The 24194-nt window shown below is 38.1% G+C and overlaps 2 protein-coding genes across 7 annotated transcripts; both read right to left on the bottom strand.

Moving 5' to 3' along the window:
• Positions 1-652: 652 nt before the first annotated feature.
• Positions 653-6188, bottom strand: cluap1 (clusterin associated protein 1). 5 transcript variants are annotated; one of them, XM_034531678.1, is made up of 13 exons: positions 6101-6188; positions 5581-5646; positions 5391-5502; positions 4931-5015; positions 4643-4822; positions 4081-4176; positions 3497-3580; positions 3263-3396; positions 2825-2966; positions 2546-2621; positions 2350-2460; positions 2100-2149; positions 653-1001 (listed from the first exon to the last, which is right to left on the bottom strand). In XM_034531678.1, exons 2-13 carry the CDS (start codon positions 5600-5602, stop codon positions 828-830), a joined length of 1266 nt encoding a protein of 421 aa, XP_034387569.1. In that variant the 5' UTR covers positions 5603-5646; positions 6101-6188; the 3' UTR covers positions 653-827. The 5 variants fall into 5 exon arrangements, with proteins under 5 accessions (XP_034387569.1, XP_034387572.1, XP_034387570.1 ...); XM_034531681.1 differs by having other exon boundaries at positions 715-1001; positions 2362-2460; XM_034531679.1 differs by having other exon boundaries at positions 715-1001; positions 5581-5643; positions 6101-6179.
• A 2653-nt stretch (positions 6189-8841) lies between these two features.
• slc5a5 (solute carrier family 5 member 5) lies at positions 8842-24194 on the bottom strand. Of its 2 annotated transcripts, XM_034531547.1 has the most exons (16): positions 21295-24194; positions 20082-20487; positions 19131-19196; positions 18924-18975; positions 16825-16892; positions 15650-15804; positions 15134-15274; positions 14293-14422; positions 13865-13953; positions 13429-13541; positions 13132-13202; positions 12902-12988; positions 12478-12680; positions 11385-11482; positions 11060-11145; positions 8842-10110 (listed from the first exon to the last, which is right to left on the bottom strand). In XM_034531547.1, exons 2-16 carry the CDS (start codon positions 20430-20432, stop codon positions 9997-9999), a joined length of 1824 nt encoding a protein of 607 aa, XP_034387438.1. In that variant the 5' UTR covers positions 20433-20487; positions 21295-24194; the 3' UTR covers positions 8842-9996. The 2 variants fall into 2 exon arrangements, with proteins under 2 accessions (XP_034387438.1, XP_034387437.1); XM_034531546.1 differs by having other exon boundaries at positions 8970-10110; positions 20082-24194.

Here is a 24194-nt window from a genome sequence, read left to right as displayed (position 1 = left end):
TATCCAAGTGTGCCAAGTGTCACATTTGAATCTAAAGGTTTCAGAAAAATGAATGTCATCCAATCAATAATAATAATGTATCCTTTATTAATCCCAGTGGGGGAAAGGAGCAGTGGGCTCCAGGGAAGCGCCCGGGGATTAACTGGGGGTTCAGTTTCTTGCTGAAGGACACTTCAACATGTAAACCATGGGGAGAACGGGGGTCGTGCCCCCATGAGATACAGCTTAAAAGTATATTCCATTCTGGAAAATGTTATTACGGCATTATTGTTGCCAAAGATCTCTGGCCTAGATACAGCTTAACATGTATTTAAAATTCACCTCTCTATTAGTGTACTTTACACATTCCCCCAGCACTCACTTTTCAATTTGCCTAATTTTTCTTAATTAGGAAGTCACTTTATTCTTGATGTTCTTCCTCTATCAGGAACTTCCGGTCATATATTCAGCATGCAAAACTGTATTAAATTAACGGTTTACTGCTTGTCAAAGTAAAACAGAGTTAGAAGTAGTGTTGTCCTCTTAAATGGAGTGGACTATAAACTATACAATTGCAGACAATTGAAATACTCAGAATATGCCGGATTGACTTTTCGGACAAAAAGTTTCATGCTGCTGTCATACTTGAATCAAGAGACACAGAAGAAATATTCAATTGTAAATAATTTTTATTTTAGTGAACAATTTACACAAATATAAAAAAAGGAACTATAATGAATTTTATTTTACAAAATGACATGATGGAACAAAATAATTAATGCATATCTCTCAGAAGTAATTAGATGGTTTAATCTGAGCCGGTACAGCTGGCACTCATCTGTATTCTTTTAGAAGTCATTGTCACTCTCCTCCAGCAAAGTTGGTCTCATGCCCCCCTTGGATGGACGGGCACCCCTGGACACTGGGCCCTTTAAACTGTCATCCTCCAAATCTTTGCTCTTCTCCTCCTCGCCTTCATCTTCCTCTTCATCCTCGTCCACATCAATCTCGCTGTCTTCAGTCTGAAACAGCAGGAAGGCAGGGATACATAATAACTACAACTATTTCAAAAATATCAGAGCGTTCATTGTCACGACTCATGACTCCTGGACAATTATTCAAACACACAATGTGGAACTACAACAGGGATGGACATATTCTCATTCTAACTAAACATTGAACCAGCTAATGTCTCACAAAAACTTTAATCAGACAGATCTAATCACGGAATCAACTCTTCGGCTGTAATGAGAATGAGGCTCAGTCCAGAACTGATTTGACGAAAAGCATTGAACTAGGACATCTCGAGCCAGATAGCTACAAGGACCAGATAAACAATTTACCTCATTTAAAAAAGGAAAAATCCATTCCAAACACTTCAACTGTTAAAAACATCTGCAACTACGTTCAAAACGCATTATAGAAAAGACAAATTCCTACACCCATAGATGCACCGGTGGAGCAAAATGCAATGCAGCAATAATTCCTCTCTCTCCAGTTAGTCTGTGTTTCTTCTCTTCCCTTTCTCCCGATAACTAACAAAGGTGAGGAGATTTATACTGCTCATGTGCTTGAGTAGAGGTATGATGCAAAAAAATAGTTAATGTTCCCTGTGAGAGATATACAAAGTGTCAAAATCATTTTAGCAGGTCTGCAAGCTCTTGGCGTAAGAACACTCCTGACATGGACTATGCCATGAAACAGATGAGGAACCATTCCTTGTCCTGTGTGAAAAATCCCTACCATGTGAGAGATTTTGAGAATAGATTTTTCCTTTAAAAACACAGAGGAACAAGGAGTGAACTAGATCCCAGTTGTGCACAAACCTTTCCTTTCCGTTGTTTTTTGGCACGAGGAACTGACTTTCTGGAAAGCGCTAAAGAGGGCTTTTAAAATACAAGTGAATAACAGTGAAAGGTAAGATATTGAACAGAGTACAAGATTGAAACCCAAAGAGATGAGAAACTGATCAGAAAGAGAGGCAGCACAGAGAATGCTGGGCCACTGGTAGAAAACTCAGCAAAAACCACTTCAAAATTAAAAGATGGTAGCTACATAACGTTTAACTTAAGATGATAAAACGAGGACTCCTGAACTGATTTTGCTTTGGCAATACTAACCTCATCACTATCACCGCCCTGCATGGTCCCGACGAATCGAGCTCCTCTTCCTGTGGTGCAAAAAGAGGCAACACAGATTACGTTAAGGTTGATGATGCATTTTGATAGATAAAGCATGTCATTTTGAGAACTGCATCCAAACAGAATCATAAAACGCTGAAGATTATGGAGATTATGGAGAAAACATTATCTTTTCCAAGCAACTAATAGGTGATCATAAAAAGGGCATGGCTATTCTCTGTGTGTGTACCTGTCATGATACCGTTTCGTGTGGGCCTTGGTTTAGTCGGTCGACATTCCTCTATGTCGCTGTCTGAACCTTCGTCCTCTGGAACGTCCATATCAGAATCCTCATCTTTCACTGCAGAAAACAAGTGTGTGAGATCATAAAGGGGGTTGAGATTATGTGACTATTGCTTTTAACAGTCTGTGATTGTTTGTCTCACAGGAGCTCTTCGTCAGATCCCTCTCCTCCTCCTCCCTCAATACGTGCTGCATCATCCTTAGTGTGTTTTCAGCCTCCTGTAGATGAAAAAAAAATTGATGGTAAGTGAAGATAATTCTTCCACTTACAAAACTGACCAATTTCCATATTTCATATTTCAGTGTGTTTTCAAACCAATATTTGACGACCAATAGGAAGCTCTGGGTCATGCAGATCATTACCGAGACAGAGGGGCAATATGTTTAAGGAAAAGTATGAAAAATATACACGCCACACACACCTCAAACCTCTCCTGCTCCATTCTATGGTATTCATCCAGCTGAGACTCCAGGAAGCAGAGGTTCCTGAACTTCTGCACAAAGGTTTCATATTGCTTCTGAAGATCTTCCTCAATCTTCTCATATTCATCCATGAAGGCCGGCCTAAAGAAATTAGTGATGAAGAAAAAACAAGCACTTACGGGATGAGCACAGACAATTACTTGTCAGTCAAAGTTCTATTCAAAGACGTGTTGTAAGTAACTCTAAGATGGCTAAAAGCTTAGATCTAGTACAACTTGAATGACAAACGTTTGAACAAAGAGTACAAATAACTCCCCCACACAAAAAAAAGGTAGCTCACATTTACTCTATGTTTTGTTGTTTTAACTTGCCAAAGGCACCGGGGACTCCCTCCTGTCATTGAGCATGTCTGCTAGTGATCAGGCTTGTGAACTGACCTGACACTCTGCAGTGTCTGGAGCCTCTTCTGATTCCTCTCCTGCTCCTGCTTCTTCTTTTCTATCTTAGCGTCCAGGCTGGTTTCATCAGAAACAACGTTACTCAGCATGTCTTTCGTCTTCTCCACACTTTCCTTGACAATGAACACAAAGCAATGGTGGCATAATCAGTGCCTTTTCATAGTTAAGAACAGGTTTACATTTAAAATGTGGATTGTCATGATGAATACATACCAACACCTGCTTGATGGCAGCTCTCAGGGCCTTTTCAGTCTCATTGATCTCCAGAGGTCTGGCGATGGACGCAGTTCTCATTTCCTGTGGCAACATTGAAAACATAGACAGCAGAGTCATCTCCTGAATCACTTTCATTAATGTCTTTTTAAATACACAGCATTAAAATTGTGCAGCTGCTATCATCTGAGATCAGCAGCGTTGGCTTACTGCAGAAAAACAAACAAGAACAAAGCCACAGCATGCGACCAGTGTCATCAGCACTAACAGAAGAATAGCGTAGGGTTAAAAAGTGACTGGAAGGATAACGGCAGTTTTAGGTCAAACTGGTCTTGAAGTTTCTTTAAGAAAACACCAATTCTGTTTAACATTGTAAATGCAAATACCCTTTCAGACAAAAGCTATTACTGAATTTATTTAAATGCACTTATACCACTATATACAATTTCATCTTCAAACTGTAAAAAAATGATATATATGATATTAATGAAGAGAAACAGCAACACTGTCATGTATGGTGAGGACTCACGATCAAGGTAAATGGAAACCAGTATGTGTATCTGTTATTATCCGTTTTCACTCACCCTTAGGTCCACTTCTTTTCCTAGTAAATCATACAGAGATGCTCCTTTAGATGTGACCTCAGATGCCAGTTGCCGAGCTGCTTTAAGATCTGAAATCTAGAGTGAAGACAGAGTGAGACCTCATCAGCAATACACGGTTTTCTCTTCCACTTTGGATTTGGTAGATTAAAAATGGAACATGGAATAGGAGGCTGAAAAAAAAAAAAAATTACATCAGAGGAAAAATAAATAGCATGAGGTTTTTTTTATGAGAATTTATATGGATGTGGGTCAGACTTACAGTGACCAACTAGATGCTGTTCAAGTCAGGTAATGCAATAAAAGTGAATAGAAATCAACTTAATTACAGGGCACAATCACATCTGCTACATTTTGACAATATACAGCATGCTTTTACCTGTTGTATTTTCCAAACACTGACTGATTAAAATGCCAGTTAATGTCAAACTCCTTTGAGCTGATAGCTTAGTTATTAGGTTATTCAGATTAAAAAGAACTAAAGATACAGTAACATGCATACACACGTATGTAGATATAACATTCTGTTGAAATTGCATCTCACCCGTGAGCCAAGGTCGAATTTGAACTTGCTGTTGTCCTCGTCAGTTCTGTCTCCAATGGCCATCTGCTTGGTCTTCATAGCGCTGTACAGCACGGACGTGATCTTCAGCATCTCTTTCACTGCGTAGCCGTCGGCCTGGTAGAGGCGCTTGGTGTTCAACTTGATGTGAGCCTTTGTTGCCTGAAACCAAGTGAGACACTGTTGAAAACATCCGACTAACAACAAGCCTCCCCTTAATTAGCTAAGAGTAAGCTGTACATTCTGTATAAATTCAAGAACAAACGTCACCATAAACTGGGCCACAGCCTTGATGAAAAATATTCTGTCTGACTCTGTATCAACATCTGTGGGAATATCCATCTGAGGCTCATATCTACAATGAAGAAGGAGACACAGAGTGATAGAGAGAAAAGATATAGAGTGAAATATATCACACTATCCCTCACATGCATGATGTCAATATGTAGTTTTGGCGGATCTAAGTAAAAACAAAACATCGGATCCAAACAGCAGGCATGCAGAAAACAAATGTGGAGTAAAAGTAAATGGTAAACAAAGATTTGCTTCCAGAATTATAAAATGTAATAACTACTTTGAACTACTTTGAACTCCTTTCTTGGGAAGTTCCAAATATGACAAAGTACAACTTTTAATTAAATTAATGTGAAATAGTGTGCAGAATTATGGAAAACAAAGATTATTAGGTGGTTACTTCTTGATAGATCAGTAGTGTGTGGTTTTAGCGTACCTCTTTACAAGCCATATTAGGATTTCTGCCACTAAAGTGAAGTTTGGTGTTCTGAAGTTCTCCATGGATATCAACCGAGGATAGCCCAAGGCCCTCATCATTTCTGTGAAATCTGTCAAATCAAATTCAGCAACATAAAACACAGATTTTCAGCAAAGAGCTATAATGTTAATTGCATTCAATCACTTACTTCTCAAGTCTCTGAATGACATGTTGACCTGTGAGCACCGTGAATCAGAATATGCAACGGATCCTCCTCGAGAAGCAAAGGAGGGAGGATGGAAGGTTATTTACAGTCAACTCTGGGTTTTAGTCGGTGAGAGGTGAGGGATCAGGGCGTCGTAGTTATGTCGAGACACATTTTGATTTGGGGCTAAACTAACATTATAGAAATAACACCTGACACGACTCGACTATGGATGCCGACCCCAAAAAACCTTCGCGTGAAACAACAAAATCCCTCCAACACGAGTTGCGATATGAGTGTCAGCTAGTTAACGCTAGCTAGTGTAGCTAGTTTAACCAACACTCCCATTGCTAACTTAGCAAAGTGTATAACACATAGCATGGCTAGCTTGTGGCTAGTGACGTTAGCAGAGGGTTTATTAAAGCTGGGCGTCGCTGGCTGTTAGCTGCAGCTCAGCTGGAACAAGAGCGCATGTCTCTGAACTGTGTGATGAACAAGTGGTCTGAGGACCTGCTCGTGTTACCTGTCGCTGTTGTGTCTCAGCTAGGTGGCCATTCACGGTCTCTATGGAAACGAGTTATCGTCCTATCTTCTTCGTCTTCTTCTTCTCTGATGTTTTACGGAAGTTCGCATTCACAATGTCGCATTACTGCCACCCTCAGGTTTCAGTCTCTCGGTACGCTTAGTGGCCATTCTTTGGACCAGTGCCTCTCTTAAGCACTGTGTCCACATGTGTTGTCCTCTAACTGCACTAATGTTTAGTTAGTGTCATCGTTTCTTAGCTTGTTTGTGTTCATTTCCTGCACAATATGAGAATATGCTCATTGCCCCGTGACAAAGGTCGTAGACTTGTTGAATGCTTATTGTTGGTTTGGGTTTAGGTTTGAATAAATTGATTTTAATTGACGAAATGAATTTCCCAAGCATGCAATGAAAATATAATTGTATATGTATTCTTTTGGTCGAACACATGTGTACAAAGAGCTGCCACGTATCATGTTGTCTCCATGTCTACATCAATAAACATGAGTGCACACAGTTTTGGAGTTCCTTTTTGTTTCAATCAACAAAACAAACAAAAAAGACGTTGGTATTTAGTTGTGATTAAGTTTTTTGTGAGGCCACTTCCCAAACTAGACAAGCATACACAGAAATTGTGAATTATAGAATTGATAGAAATGACAGAAATAGGGAGATAACATAAGAATAATTTCCGTGGTTTTAGGTGAAAATGTACTAATAATAATAATGAGAACAACAACAGCAATACTAACATGTGGTTGTTATTATTAATATAACAATAATAATAACAACACATAGAAGAAGAATTATTAGAATACTATACAGTGGTGGGAGGTGACTGTATGTATTTACTCAAGAATCAAAGATAGTACGACACTATTAAAAGGTGATTATAAAAATATTATTTTCCCCCAACCATATACTTTAGCACAACTTTAATGTACTTGTATTAAGTTCTTCTATTTTAAGGTACTGTATTGCTTAAAAACACATTTCAATGAATCTGACCTTGACAAAAAAAAATCTTTTCTACTTTTGATCCTTTTAAGCAGTGTTGGTAGCAATAGTAAAGCCCTGCATTCAAAATTCCAAAGTAAAAGTACCAAGATATTAGCATAAAAAATATAAAGCACCAAAAGAAAAGTATGCATTGGTCACATTTGAGAATGATATATGTTAAATTATTGGATTATAATTATTGATGCATTAATCAGTAAATAGCATCACTATGTTTGCAACTAATAATGGAGGGGTTCATTTTTAATTACTTTATTAGTTTGAATATATTTTGTTTTTATAACCTGAGATACACAAGAACAGTATTTGCCTCCAAAATGCAGTAGTGTAGAAAGTGCATTTATGTACAGGCCTTTTGCACATGTACATCCCACCACTCCTTAAAGTAGTATGTTGCTTATTTTTCTGAACTTTTACTTTGCACACATGCCTTGTACTTGTAATGCAGTATATTGCAACTTGTAACTTATTAAAGGAATACTTTTATCCCACTTTCTTCCACTGGCAAAGAGCTGCAGGGTGTCCGGTAATGGTGCAGTATTATCTGTGGGCACGAGGGGGCGACACCACCCAGTCTGCGCCACACGAGCCTTTCATATCTGTGGGCTGCACTCCTGACGCAGAGCATGATGGAGCAAACTGGTGAGCCACCTCACAACAACAACAACAACGCGACTGGAAATGAACCCCCTGCCTGCGGCCTGCACAGTAAACGCCTTAAACAGCTGGAGAATGCCGCCCTGCAAACCACTTTAATATCACAGATGGAGACGCAGTCTGGAGCGGACTCCGGGCGGTGCACGGAGCAGCAGTCCGGGGAGGACGAGCATTCGAACGGCGTGTCCTTGAACCACCAGCCGGCCCCTCCGCAGCTCCGCGCGGACACCGAGGCGGATGAAGTGGATTCGGGTGAAACTGTTGCCGAAGAGGAAAGGACCCTGACGGACCATTTAAACAAACGGCTGCTCTCCTCGTTTCTGGAGAAGCTTAACGAAAGAGACCTGGCGCTACCCGGCGTGCAGCGCCTGGACTGTGCAGTAGCGGACGAGGACTCTAACAGGGCCGCAGAAGAGTGGTGAAGCACCGGGCTGAAGACGAGCGGCAGAGAGGCAACATGGAGGTGTTTGAGCGATTCACGACCAGTGCACGGAAGCACAATCCCACAACATTAAAGAAATAGTTTCAGCTAGGTCGACCGATTTATTCTGGAAGAGCGAGTGTCTGGAAATGTTATACTTACTTTTGTATAATGAGAATGGATGAACTATTAAGAAAATGCAATAAATGACCACCATGTGATGTGAAGGGCTTTTGTACTTATTGGTTACATGTATCTGGCAGCCATACTGGATGTGTGGCAGCCATGTGCATCTGAATTTTGAAGTGACATTCAATCATCAGCAGGTGTCAGTATACACCCAAATATAGCCAGTGACACGCCTTAATATCATTATCAATGGCAGGATATAATCACGTAGCTTCTTATTCTATACTCTCATTTGGAATGGCCTTAAAAATTGAGAGACTAAATAAAGAAATGGTATACAGACTATCCTACTTCAGTAGAAGTATGGCTATTGTCCTTAAACATGAAAGAAGACAACGTAAATTAAGTACCTAAAGTTCAATTACTTTCTTTAAGCCTAAATCTAACACCTAAAAATGTATGGTGATAACCGTTTTAACATTATTAAAAACAACTCCCCAAAGAGGTGAACATATTTTCAACGTTAGAAATATTTATTACGATTTAGAGAGGAAGGAGACAAAACAAGTACAATATTTCAATTTAAAATACACTTACATAAATTAGTGTTTTGAGAACATACTCCAAAAAGTATAGGCTTGTGAAATATCTAGATATTAACAGTAATACGACTTGTTACCCTTCATCTATGTTTGCAACACTATTCCAAGTTTGATGCACCCAATATATACTGTATTTGTGTATGTGTTAATTTGACACGGATTACAAATTCACTAAACTGGATCCTCCTGACTGATTACAAACTGAAACAAGCAGTTATCTTGATGAGCTGTCTACCAATGGCGTTGTCTAGGAAGCCTCCACAGAACAATACTAATGAAATGTATTCTTATAAAACCTACTTGAAATAGATTAACGGTGTTGAAAACTGCTAATACCACTGGTAGTTGTACTTGGTAGTGTACACTAGTTGAAACCAGCCGCAACTGTGGCAATAGACAATAAAAAAGACAGTAATGATGCCATCTACTGCAGGTCTCAACTGATGCCGGGCGTGTGGGAACTGAAGTAATTACCTATGAACTATAGACTTTTTTAAAGACCTATTATGAAATGATACAATAGAGTTACAATGTTTCCTGCAGTTCACAGAAAGCCATATCAGGTATCACAGGCACAACAGATCTCTTGTTTTTAATGTAAAAAAAAAACTACGTTTACTGTCCATTTAAGGTAATGTACATGAACTTAAACATGAAACAAGCACACACACACAGTTTACCCCAGGTCACCCGTCCCATATCCAATTACACTGGTTGAAGTGCAGGTGTACATTGCTAAAGATATGGAACATGTTGGAATGAAAGAGCTTTTCGCGTTACAGGAATTCAAATAACATCTGAGGGTTTGTGATTAGAGTCTTTACCTTTCTTGGCACAACAATAAAGACCTGTACAACCCATTAAAAGACCCAATAACATGTTCAGGATTAACATTCTTTATTAAAATCTTGTCTAATCAAACATAGCTCCAAACGTGGAGCATACTTAAAAAGAGACACTTAAGGAATTAAGAGTTGAATTGAGTGTTTACAAATGTTTTGATAAAAATCCTGACTGCCACTGGAGAGGAAAACCTCCCATTAGTGTTATTTGGAATTTTAAAAAACATGTTTAACACCTAAACTCTGAGTGGTGATTCAGTATCTGCTGGTTCTTCTTCTTTGTGTCTTCTATATGCATTTCCCTCAAAGGCACAAGCTGTGGTTTATCTGTTACCTCGTCTCCCTGCAAAAAAGACAAAGTTCTGGTGTGAAAACAATAAGAAACTAACATTGATGGACACCAATACACACATATTGGGTGCACAATACTTAGAAAATATGTTGATTTAAATGTGTAGTTGTGGTGTAAAGATTTCCAGAGTTGATGCATACACATACACTTTCATTTTATTTTTACATTTTTATTTCCTTTATTATTAAATTGTTTTAATTCTTAAATGTAAATTTAATATGTCCTGCCCTGCTATTTTATTTTATTTTATTGTATTGTATATATGTAAAGAAGAAGCTGCTGCTTCACTAAATTTCCCCCTGGGGATGAATAAAGTAATATCGTAACCTATCCTCCATCTTATCTACCATATCTGCCATCAGTTAAATTACAGGTGCAAAGATATAAGATGTTCACTCTGCTATTGTGGCCATGAGAATTCACAATAACAAAAGTATCACGGTCTCTGTATAAACTTTAAAAAATCTATCAATCTAATTGATTATTTTAAACTTTGCGAATTGCGTATTGTTTTGTCTCTTTTTTTTGGCACATGGATTAAACTCAAAATATGAATGGGAGACAAAGCAAGCGTGAAGGAAATGGAAAGGATTTAAGAGGCACAATTTACACAATATTATCATATATGTTGTTTTAAAATGATACCAATCAGTTATCTTTTTCAATGTTACGTTTATTTTATATCTCAACACATAATTCATACCATAAGGGTGCTTGTAACTGTACTAGTTACATTGTGGAGTAATATTGTATTTAGTCATTTCTTTACCTTGTTATTGCTATTCAGACTCACAGGCTCACATTATGTAAGCAAAGAGAATCTCTTGTTTTTATTGTCTGGTTAATCCTGTTCTACTTTAGCCTCATGTTTCTACATTCTGAAGGTGTATCAAGTAAAACAATGAGCACCAAAGTCACACGTTTGTGATAGAGTACTTACTCTGTGCGCTGAGGGGACCTCTACTTGCTTTTTGTTCAGATCCCACCATAACAAACCCTCTTTAATATGAATCCTCTTTGTTGGTCCTGTGTGTAGAGAGAAACACAAATGTAATGTAATGCAATTAACCAGCACAAATAACAACAGAGTTGAATGCCATCTCTTTGATATAGTATATATCATAAAATGGAACATTAGAAGCTCGGATTGCACAGAAATGTGTGTTGGAAGGCATTGGTTGTATATCTAAAATACTGGCAACTCAGTGTAGTGTATTAGAACAGCACTTCTGAATGTGTCCCTGTGTGTATTTGTATCTTCTCACCTGTTGCATAGCTCACTATCAGCCCAACTAGAACAACCGAACTAGTTGCCATGGCACCATAGTAGAGGTAGGACAGGGCGTAAAAGTTAAGCAAGCCCCTAGTTTCAGAAAAGAAAAGGTTTATTTAAATATTTTTTTCAGTTGTATTGTCGGAACACATATCTAGTTCTACGACAGGCTGACTTGCTTGTTTTATTTACTATACTATCAAACCGTATTCATTAAAGTTGCATAATACAAGATTAAAAGCATTTTAGATTTCCGCCCCCCATGGCGAAGCCTGAGCCAGCGGCTTGTAACTAACAGTGCTTACGGTACAACATGTCCATTTAGAGAAACGAACGTGATGTGAAAACCCTTAAATGTCTTTCAGTATTTATTAAACAGACACTTGTAATAATTCAGCTGAATGTATAGAGCTCTTTCTCCACAGATGGTTCAACGGTCTAACCACGAGAACAGGTTTAACAAGGTCTTGATAAGATAAGATAAGATCAGATCAGATCAGATAAGATAATCCTTTAACAGTCCCGCAGTGGGGAAATTGACAGGATTACAACAGCAAAGGGGTAGTAAAGTACACATTATTTCACATCTCCCCTCCCCTCGCCCCCTCTACACAAGCATCCTCCTCCGTCTGCTTGAACACCCCAGCCTTGGAGCATGCCTGGTAGGTGTTGTTGTCCACAAGCAAGTGGGTGAAAGGGCGAGAACTGGATGAAAGTACGGCAAGTCAGACATAAAACATTTGATAAGAAAATACACAGCCGGGCACTTATATATTTTGTCATATTTGATGCCATCAAAACACTGGGAAGCTTGGATAACAACAAACACAGAGGGAGAGTGACTTCATTCTCTGCTTAGGTAGACATTATTCCGCTCTATTTAAACATCAAATAGTTGGTGCTGTTATATCAATGCTCTGAATGTCGTATATCGCTCCTTCAAAGAAATCATTCATCATTTATATTTCTATTCATTTTAGTACAAATAAATAGTGATTATAGATGCTGTTTTCCGTCTTTAACCAACATAAACGACATGGGGTAAAACATTCTGTATCAGTGCAGGCCTCGCTGAAATCACTGACCCCTGGTCGTCGGGGTAATGCAGAGTGGAGATGGAGTGCTGGTTCTGGGGAGGGCTGCTGTTCAGGGTGATGTTGCTGGGTCCACACTCGCCTGCGTAGCTGGGCAACACACCCATGGTCTCCTCACTGGGAGGGTAAAGACTTGAACCGATAGCCAGCCACAGAGAGACACAGAAGCCCACTAAGATTCCACTGAACGCCCCCTGAAAGACCAAGTACAACGTTTCACAGAAGACGTGAGGCAATTTGAGGCAAACAGGATGCCACAAATAAGTTGACAGATCCTTTTGTGGTTCTCAAAACACTGGCTTTTAGTGAGCTCAAAAATGTAAGGTATGCCTATATTTCGTATCGTTTTTTCTGAACAAAAGAATAAATAAATGAACTACAATGCACAACACAGGAAACAAATCAATCCACTTACCAGCCTGTTTGTTGCTGGGACAAACATCCCCAAAATGAATACACCCAGTAATGGACCACTAACCACACCCATTATGGTGAACGAACCCTGAATAAGGAAAGAAAAGGGCAGTTCTGGAGTAAGTAAATCTTATACTGTAGTTCAGTTCGGAACCATTGGGCATTTCCTATTACAGTCAAATATAGATTAAATATCATGTGATAGTGGATAGTAATATTTAGATATTATACCTGGAGAACTCCCCAGTCCAGGAAGGAAGCGAGAGCAGCTACTGTGATACAACTAACTCCGTACAGGAACGCTTCGAGGAAAAAAAGATAATTAAATTCCCCGAGGTTTCAAACAACAGGAAGTGGATACAACAAGATTTGTACTCCAAGAAGTGACTGTAGGTGCCAATGTAAATCTAGAGTGTTCTGCCTTATATCATGATTGTCGGTTGTTTTTTAAAGAATAGCAGTTTTAAGAATACATGCAAAGGTAAAACAACTCAAATAAGTGGATGTTTTTGGTGAGGGTTGACCTACACAGTCCTTTCGAAACGAGTATCAATTTCTTCTGGGTCATGAGGAGCAGACGAGGCTTCAGCAGATCCTCCATTGTTACTGCAGCCATTGCATTGATACTTGTGGAGGCCGTGCTGTAAAGAAAGACTTGTTACGAGAGGAATTTAAGTACAATTATTTTCATTTCGTTGTACCGCTAAAAAGTGGACAGGCTTAGAATGTAGCTTGATGCCGAGCGTCAGAGGACTGTCCTGCCACACACACATCCTTTGTTGCTAAAAGTTGCAGATTGATGGATGTCCTTTTAGTTGAAATTGGTCAGTACATGCTTACGTAAGCGCATGACATGTTTTTTTTTACAAAGATGGATTTTGATATTTTTTTTAATGTATTTTGAATATTGTTAATCGGTAAAAATTAGTCATACATTTAGTTTAGAGAAACCAAGAATGAATACCTCAGTGTCCCACTGTATGCACAGGAAAGGAAAAGACCTGGAAATCCAGGGTGATTTCTGAATATGTCCAACACAAAGTACGGCATGTACTTTATTAGACGAGAGAGAAAGAGGGAAACCGTTAAAAAAATATATATATATATATATATATTTCCAGTTGTTGTTAATTGAATCAACTCAAATTAATTTTGTAAATAAGAATGTTTTCTCACAGTCTTGAAATAAAAAGTAACTGATTAGTTAATCTATAAAATACACTAGATGTGATGTGACACATTAGTCACATCACGGTGAGCTAGTTATTAATCAAACATCCGCAGTGGAGTAGCACATTAAGTAGTTGGACAAATAGTTGTTTCTCTTTAAATGTTAAGCTGACACAGCATCACGCTCTGTTTGTCATAGGTCAATATGATTATCTTTAGTACCAGATCTGGGGCAGAAATTCTCCCAGACTGCAGTGGATCACAGTTGATGTAATAAGCAAACATGACGATGCCGCAGGTTGCTGCACTGCCCACAATGAGGCACAGACCCACTTGATTCACGAGCAGCGCCCTGCAATCAAAAGCAAACAACATTAAAGTGACACAGCTTCAATGTTAGACTGCTGCATATTCACTACTCACTTGTGTGGTAAAGATACAACTTTAGATTTGCCCGATGATGGATTTATTATTATACAATTTATAATTTCAGGCACTTTGGTGAAGCCTGAAGGGCTGTTGGATATTTTGTTATGTTTTGGGGAGGAATTAGGTGCTTATTGATGCCTTGCATGTAAACTAAAGGCTTGACTGTCAACATAAATTCATTAATTAAACCAGTCATTTATGAACAATCTTACAGAGGAAGAGCTTCATGAATATTTCAGAAAAGATACTACAAATAAAAATTTAAAATTAACGACGTATGATAATATAAAAGGTCTAGTCTGTTCACCTTTCAGATATGAATGTTGATCTAATATTGTTGACCGAAAACAAACATTACGCTATTATGTCAACACCTGTATATAAAGTGAAACTCTGGTCTGCAACATTGGCTGTTAAAGATCCTCATGCTATCCAAACACAGTTTAATGACTCTCTGTCATTCTAAGGAATACTGTTGACGTTTGGTAGATGCGTGTCAACATACTAGGTACTACCTGCCAGACCAGAAGAATGTTAACTCAGTGACCCATGAAAGAATGTATGAAACCTTTGAACTGGTTGGTCTAAACACCTGATACATCTTAATGTGAATGACAAACAGGTCTCCACTCACCACTGGGCATCTCTTTCTGTTCTGCAGGCGATGTAGCGCTGGACTTGTGCTTGGTTTACCCCGTACATGGACAGCCAAACCGATGCACCTCCAACAGACAGGCTCCAGAAACTATAGCGCTGCCGCGGGTCAACACTAAAACTAGTGCAAAATTATATCAAACAAAATATTATCAAACAAATCAGTTACACTCCACACGATACAGGCTATTTTCATTATTAAACACCTGGAGTTTAAGTTTAGGTATAATTTCCCAGGTCAGGAAGGAACTTTTGCTAGTGAAAAACCTTTTATATGTCGTATTTTCTGTTTTTTATTTTTCACATCAGCCTGAAATAATCCTTAAATTGATGCATCATTATTAAAATTTACTTGATACGACTGCCAAGGAACTGCAGTAGGACAATGATGATAATCTATGGTTTTAGCATCTTAATGTGTTCAAAAAGCAATGTTGGGTTATTCAGATACTCATGTGTTGAAATGAAAGGGAAACAAAATAAACAGTGTTTTTACTCATTGAAATTAATGCGTGATCCATTTTTGGCAATTTCCAGCATCACTGCAGGACCGCCAATCAGAACTGTCCCGTGGATGAAAATGGCTACGAAGCCAGCCAACATGACTATAATCTGGAACACATCAGTCCAGATCACAGCTTTCATGCCACCCTGTTACAGACAGACGATGGAAGAAACAGACCACAATACCTTTTACTTTTACAAATAAAAAGGTTAATGGCAAGATATATTCTGTTGTTCCACTAGTTTCAGTGTCTACATAGAAGTTTGTGTGTTAACAACTTGAGAAAGATGTTCAAAAGCTACACTACAACTACTATTGCTGATAAATGGATTAATCCCACAAGATCACTTTCCTCTGAATTTTCTTCCTCAAACAAACGTAATGAGTTTGCAGTTCACTTGACTTCATCCCCACCAAACGGTTTATATCGGTTGTTCATTGTCTTTTGGATGATTTGGTTAACATCACAAAAAAGGTCAGAAATCTGGGTGTTATCCTAGACGCTGACCTTGAAAAATAACAATAACAATATTATGAGATCTTCATTCTACCAAAAACTGAAAAGAAATATCAAAGATTCATAATATTTGCAAACCTAAACCGAGAAACTGTTTCATGCTTTAATTTTCAACAGATTAGAAAACTGCAATGACCTTTTTCACTGTGTGTGTGTGTGTGTATGTATGTATGTATGTATGTATGTGTGTGTGTGTATGTATGTATGTATGTGTGTGTGTGTATGTATGTATGTATGTATGTGTGTGTATGTCAGTATGTATGTATGTATGTAAGGTGTGTGTTGTGTGTGTTGTATGTATGTATGCATGTATGTATGTATGTATGTAAGTGTGTATGTGTGTGTATGTAAGTAAGTATGTATGTATGTATGTACGTACGTACGTACGTGTGTCTGTGTGTATGTAAGTAAGTATGTATGTATGTATGTAAGTGTGTGTGTGTATGTATGTATGTAAGTGTGTGTGTATGTGAGTAAGTATGTATGTATGTATGTACTGTAAGTGTGCGTGTGTGTATGTATGTATGTGTGTGTGTATGTATGTGTGTATGTATGTATGTTTAGGTATTGGGTGTAAGTATGAATATGTTGTTCTTTTTTAAAAGAGACAGGTTGGTTTGATGAAATGGAAGGAAAGAAACGTACTTACAAGCGTTGTGTACAGGTGCAAATGATTCCAGTAAGAAAACAGAGACACCCACATATTCAGTCCCGTAGCTTTAAAAAACAACACAGTGTTTAATATGGAATATAGTTAATTTACTTTAGTTTACCCAACAGTTTCTTCTAATGAGCAACAACATGACTATCTAGGAAAGTCAGACTGTGTTAAATAAAATATATTGTCCCCTGAGATCTCAGTGTTTATTCACAATTACAGCCTTTCTTGTCTATTTAACTCACCTCTCGTGTTCGGGTCAAATCTGACCGATCTGCTGCCTACATGTCACTGCCCGGTGAACATCACAAACACGTAAGAGGAGCGAGAAAGACATTTATTTTTATATTTTTTCCTCCCATACACACACACACGCACATACACACACACACACACACACACACACACACACATACACACCTTGTACACATTTCAAACATCACACAAAAAGTTTGTTATGGGAATCCATCCCTATCCCATGCTTATATGCCCATCACGCAACGTGAACCACACCTTCCAGACGAAACAATGCTTCATATCTTCTCACTTGCATTTTTATTTTATTTGTATTTGTACATTTTCATTTCCTTTGTTATTTAAATTCTTAAATGTAATATGTCCTTCCCTGCTATTTTATTTTATTGTAATGTATATATGTAAACATGTTTGCTGCTGCTTCAAGAACTTTGCCCCTGGGGATGAATAAAGTACATATCTTATCTTATCTTATCTTATCTTTCCCCTTATATAAACCTTATATGTGTCTTCATTTTACACTGTAAACACGGTGATAGGCGACTGATAAGGCGATTTTCTGTCAGAGAGGCTCCGGACCGAATTTGCAATACATTTTCAGTGTCTATTCTTTGTTGTCAAATAAAAGGTGTCAAATTAAATTTGGAGATGATTAATATTTTATTGTGTTCATGTAAGAGCAGTTAAAACAGACCGGTCAAAGTAAAGTAAGGGGAGAGAAACGAACATGACACGAGAGTTTTGTTATATAGAGCCTGTGTTGGTAGCACTAAATGTGGTGTCTAATTGCAGCATAAATTGGTAGTAACAGTATAATATTGTCTGATATATATTTTGGATCTTATATGGCATTGTATATGATTTTTAATCAACCCATATAATCTCAAATGTTTCTTATTGTGTATAAGAAGTTCCTATTTGGTTTATAATTAGAGTATATGTTGGTATAATTGTGTCTTAGTAGCCTACTGTATAATAAAGTATTATATGCAGTTTCTGATCATTGCTTAAATTACTTGTACTATCTAGGGTATAACTGTTTGTTTACTGTCAAATAAAATGTGACCAAAATGACAACCCATTAACAGTGTTTGAACATAATTCACCACACTTTGATGACTGAATGTTTTTAAACACATATTTGGAAATGTGTAATGTCGAAAGCTCATATGTGTAATGTCGAAGCTCTCTTGAAAAATATGACATTGATAAAACATTGTCCTCCCTGCAGAAGTTCTTTATACATTGTTATTTACACATTCTTTATCCAATATGCTAAACATTTAGATGTATTTGTAAAGAAGTTAAACTTTGGTGTTGTAATGCTCTGTCAGCAAGCCAACTATAGAGTCTAAAGAAGGGTGTGATGGGTTTAAATATAATGAAATTACCAAAAGTAAAAGTATTCATTATGCAGAGTGGCCTACTTCAGAATATATATTCTGGATTATAATTAGTGATGCATTAATGTGTAAAGAGACAACTGTAGCTTAGTAAATGTGGAGCTGATTGAAACTAATTTATATAATGCTGGTTGCTTAAACCATACATCCCAATTTATTAGTTTTTTAATAAATTCTGACAAAGTGTAACTAAATCTGTCAAAAACATATGTAAGTCTAGTGGAGGTGAAAGCACAACATTTTCCTCCAAATTGAAGTCGATTTCTGGCAAGAAATACACTTGAAAGTGATGAATTCATGGACAATTGAAAAGATCATGGAGAAAGATCGACTAAATCCAAAGAATTGTTAGAATAATAACCAAAATGTCAAATGAATGAAAACCTCCCTTCAATGCATACAGAGAGAGGAGTTTCAGCTGATATGTCCTACCTTGGTTGAGGATCAAGGCAGGTGCATAGATGACAATCCCTGTGTAAAGCAGCTGGGAAAAAGGAAAACAAGGAAATCAACAAATAGGGTTACAACGTTTGTGAGGGTTCAGTTTGTGCAAATGAAAGACCATGTCTGCGGGAAAAATGTGACATCCTCATAAACAACTTTGACTTATATCAGAAAACACAGCGATGTCTGACATACCGTTGCCACCAGAAACTGGATACTCCCCAACAGCTGCATCCCTCTGCCAAATCTCATCTTCAGATACTGTGACCGGCAGAATGCAACAGTTACATCACAACTCAGTATCTCTGCACACATTCCTCATCCTTCCTCACCTCTTATATTCCTCCCACACATCAGACTCACAGGTGCATTTCAAAATGTTGACAGAAAAAACATCTGTCTAGTGTCTAGACAGATGTTTTTTCTGTCAACAAACATTTTGAAATGCACCTGTGGGTGGTAGACGTGTTTATGGAGGTGTTTATACTCTAGACTCTAGAGTCTAGAGTATAAACATTTTTACATTACATTACATTACATGTCATTTAGCTGACGCTTTTATCCAAAGCGACTTACATTACAGTGCATTAAACCATGAGTACAACTCAGAACAACAAGATTCGAGAAAGTACAATTTCTTCAATAAAGTTAAACTACAAAGTGCTGTCAGTAAGAGCCATTTAAGTGCTACTAAAGTGCTACCTTCCCTATTCAAGGTATACAACACCACGCCCCGAACTCAGCCAATCATCCGAGCCCTATGTAGCACATCAAACCTGTTCACTCCCTCTTCGACTTAGTTCCGATATCCCTCCAAAGCCTGTTCTTGTCTTCCCATATCTCTCTCTCTCTCTCTCTCTCTCAGTCTCCCATTGCACCCTTCCAACCCTCTCTTCACGACCCCTATACCCGTCTCGTTACGGCTCCTATAATCATCCCTAGATACCTTCATTCATGTATCACGCAATAAACCATCTGTAAACTCATATTACAATTGGCGTGGTCTTTGTTAGTGAAAACCCTTAAATCAAACTCCTTTCTTATATTATTCTCCTGAGAAATCTGATTTATATACCACATTGTTTACATTATGCTCCCCTCAATTCATGACTAAAACTGGAGCAATAACTGGAAGCTCATAATGACCTGATTGGTGCTGGTGATGTTCAGTCGAAAGAAAACTGGCATGAAAAAGTAAGCCGTTAGCAGGGAACTGATGCTTTGTCCGAGGCACATGTAGAGGAATTTAAAGCCATAGCGAGAAGCCTCGGCGGGAACACCCAGAACCTGGACTGCTGACATAAAACTGGCACACAGCGACAGCCCGACAGGCACTGCTGGCATGCTCCGACCCCCGGTGAAGAAGTCATCAGCGGTGGCGTCCTCTGGCCTCTTCTTCAGGGCCTGGAAGAGTCCGATGGCCATAGAGACCAACAACATGACAGAAAAGACTGCGTAGTCGGCCAGGGTGAAGCCTGTAGACTGCTCCTCCATCATGTTTACTGTATTGCCCACTTCCTTGTAATTTGGTGGATCCAGATGTTTAATTGATCTGTGAATAGGATATAAGTATATGTGACAATACATTGATTGACACTGGGCATTTATGTATTTTATTCTTAGTGATAACTATATAGGATTTATAAATCTCAAATGTGATAGTTTTCCCTCGTGACAGTTGGTGGTCAAATGTAAAAGTGGGGTATCACTGGGTGTTACAATTTCCAATATTACTACGGATTTAAAGTAAAAAAATAAAAAAATAAAAACTTTTAATGATAGTTACTTAACGTAATTTCCCTAGTGACACAGAGTCAGCTGGAGGTAGAACCAACGTTGTCATTATTATTATTACTGTTTTCTACTGTTTATTAATTATTATCACTTATTTTACTTGACATATATCTATCTTGTGTGAACTTTACCTTGTTTGCTGCTGTAATCCTGTAAATGTCCCCACTGCGGGACTAATAACATATTATCTTATCTTATATGTAAGAACATCCTTGGGTAAGACACTGAACCCCTAGGAGCCCCTGATGTGTGTGTGAATGAGTCTAATTGCTATGAATGTAGTTAATTACCATTTAGAGTTATCCTGTGGAGTTTTCTTGTACAAAAAAGGAGCTACATTCATCATTCATTGTTTGTCATCAAAATATAAACTGGATGATTACTTTTGTTTTATTTTTAATTGTAAAAAAAAAAAAGTAAACTAATAATACTATTTTTCCAAGTGTGAATAAAGGTATCATTTAGGGAAAAAGAAATTCAGTATGCTCCAACCACAATATTCTTTCATTAAGTAAAGCATGAATAATATATAACAAATTGTTGAATTAAAATTTAAGAGACTCACCATTGGTCCAACAAAATATGTCCCATTGCTTCCACTGAAAAAGATGTGCTCACAGCGCCGACCAACACGGTCTTTAAAGCAGGAGGCGTCCGCACATGTTCCCTTGTCTCCGCCGCCCCCCGCCGCCTAAAACTACTCAGACGTGTACGGTCAAAGGGTATGGGCAGGAAAGGGTAGGGGTAGGTTGCGCAGTTAGATGTTTACAGTGTGTGATCAGACGGAGAATGATGGTCGCTCATTGTGAAGAGTAAGGACCCGCATGACAATGAAACGCTTTCTACAGCCCAGTGTGCGCGCGCGCGACTGTTTGACATGATTGCTTTGTGTGTGTGCTTATGAGCTGGATAGGAAAAGGAGGCGAGGAAAGAGAGGAACAATTAGACAGTTATTATTATAATAGTCTGTATAAACTATTACCAAGTCTATATAATTCGTACCATGTTGTAGTATTCCTTTGCTGATTAATTTATTGATTTATTCAATACCGTAATATCCCAGTGTTCAAACATGACACTTCAAATGCCATGTTTTGTCTGACCAACACAATTCTATATATTATATATTATATAGCCTACGCATCATAGTAAGTAAACTAAGAAAACATGAACATATTCATTTGTAGAGCTGGAAACAGAAACCACTAAATATTTGCTTAACAAGTTAAAGTGGCTAATTGAACCTTTGGAATGCACATTAAGAAAATTGTTTAATAACGTTTTTTTTAATCAACTTTTGATAGCAATACATATTGCTATCAAATCTACCTTACAAGAGGTAAGAAGTAAGCAAACAATAAATAAAACAAATTAAGTCAAAATAAGTACTTAAAGTTAAATTAAAATAGAAGAACAGCAGCATTGACTCCATGTTCTCAGAGTTCTGTGATGTGGATGGCGCAGCAAGTAGACCAACTGGATCTAGCAATACATACCTTACATTCCCTTGGAACTTTCTAATTTCTCGATGTTGTGCCTTTTCCTTCTTTCCGTATCCGATCTGTCCTGTCTTTGAACTATATCGGCCTGGGAGGAGTGACTCAAAAGGTGCTTCAATGCTTCCTTTACTAGATGCTTTAGCATAGGAAACACTGGACCTTCCTTTACAAAAGGAAAGTACTGAATTGTGTGGTGTTTCATGAATTATTGTCTGCATATTCTTATGATCAAAATTATAACCATAACAACAAAAAGGGATATGAGACATTGTTAGTGGGAGAATGTATGAACGCATGTTAGAAACTGAACAATGAAACAGTTTAGTAGCTTTGTTCTCTCTGATCTAGAAGACAGTATTCATGAGCGAAACCTGGCTTAGGCTAAGGCAAGAACAACAAGTTCTGCCACTGACTGACTAGTGTTTCGGCAACTAAGAAAGAAATGTTCCTCTTTTATCAAGAAAGCAAAATCTGAATATTATTCGTCTGTTACTGTGGAAAAATGATATGATCCGAGGACATTTTGGAAAATTATATAATCCCTCTCTGTGAGCAAGAACTCACAAGCTGTTCCTGCTTTTATTATGAAGGATTCTGTCGCTGTTCATGACAAAATGGAGACACTGAATTGTTTTAACAAACACTTCATATCTTCTGGCTCTCTGTTTGACTCTTGTTGTCCAAGGTCTGTAAAACCTTGTACTGGTGTTCCAGCCTTTTAACTTCAACCCATTTCTTGTGCAGGAAGTTCATAAAGCCCTAACAAGCCTATAGGAAACCTTCAGGGCCCGACTGTATAGACCCTTACTTTTTGAAATTGGCTGCTGATTTTGTTGCAGAGCCACTTGCATATCTTTAATCTGACAGTAAAAAATAACGAAATACCATTGAAATGGAAATCTGCCTTTGTTCTCCCACTGTTTAAAGGTTTAGGTGCAGCGATTTAAAATAACTATATCTAATTTAGCTGTACTTGCTAAAATCCTCGAAGCTCTTGTGAGCAAACCACTTAAGGAGTTCTTATACACCAATGCCATTCTATCAACCTATCAGTCAGGCTTCAAGAAAAAAGAAAGCACTATACAGCTGCACTGAAAGTGATAAATTACATTATTGTTGCTCTTGACAAGAAGCAACATTGTGCATCACTGTTTATTGATCTGTCAAAAGCATTTGACACAGTTGACCATGATGTTTTAAGGCTGAGGCTCCTCAGCTTAGGGCTCTCGGAGCAAGCGGTCACTTGGTTCACCTTGAGAATAGGTCTCAGTGCATCAGGTATGAGGGTCTATTCGCTGATATTGTAACAGTCTGTAAAGGTGTGCCACAAGGCTCTGTATCAGGTCCACTTTTATTTACTGTTCATATAAATAATCTGGACCAAAATGTGGTGGACGTTAATTGTCACTTTTATGCTGATGACCTGTGAGGATCACTGTGAGTTATCCTCTCGGGTAGGATGGCCTGCTTTGGCCACCCGTAGGCGCTGTCATTGGTATACCTTCATTTATAAGGCAATCCTTGGTCTACTCCCAAACTACCTGTGTGTCTTCATCATGCAGAAAAGTGTCGGACAATACTCTTTGCGTTCTCAGGACTTCCTGATGCTCACCGTCCCAAATACCAGAACGGAAATGGGGAAAAAGGCTTTTGTGTACTCTTCACCCTCATCATGGAATATGTTGCAGAATAATTTAAAACTCAAAGAACTGATTCCACTTAGTGCTTTTAAAAATAAAATGAAAGAAATGGAGGCAGCTTCCCAAAAATGTAAATGTTTCTTAAATTAACTTGGTTATGTCACTTGTCTCTTAACTTTTAGTTTCTTTTAAGTTGTCTTGTTCTGTGTTTTTTCGTTTGTAACTATGTGTTTCTTATGTTGCTGCCTGTCTTGGCCAGGTCACCCTCGAAAAAGAGATTTTTAATCTCAATGGGATTCACCTGGTTAAATAAAAGTTTAAATAAA

The sequence above is a fragment of the Cyclopterus lumpus genome, chromosome 4 (genome assembly GCF_009769545.1).
Source record: "Cyclopterus lumpus isolate fCycLum1 chromosome 4, fCycLum1.pri, whole genome shotgun sequence".
Taxonomy (NCBI): domain Eukaryota; kingdom Metazoa; phylum Chordata; class Actinopteri; order Perciformes; family Cyclopteridae; genus Cyclopterus; species Cyclopterus lumpus.
This window is presented reverse-complemented; position numbering and strand designations above follow the sequence as displayed.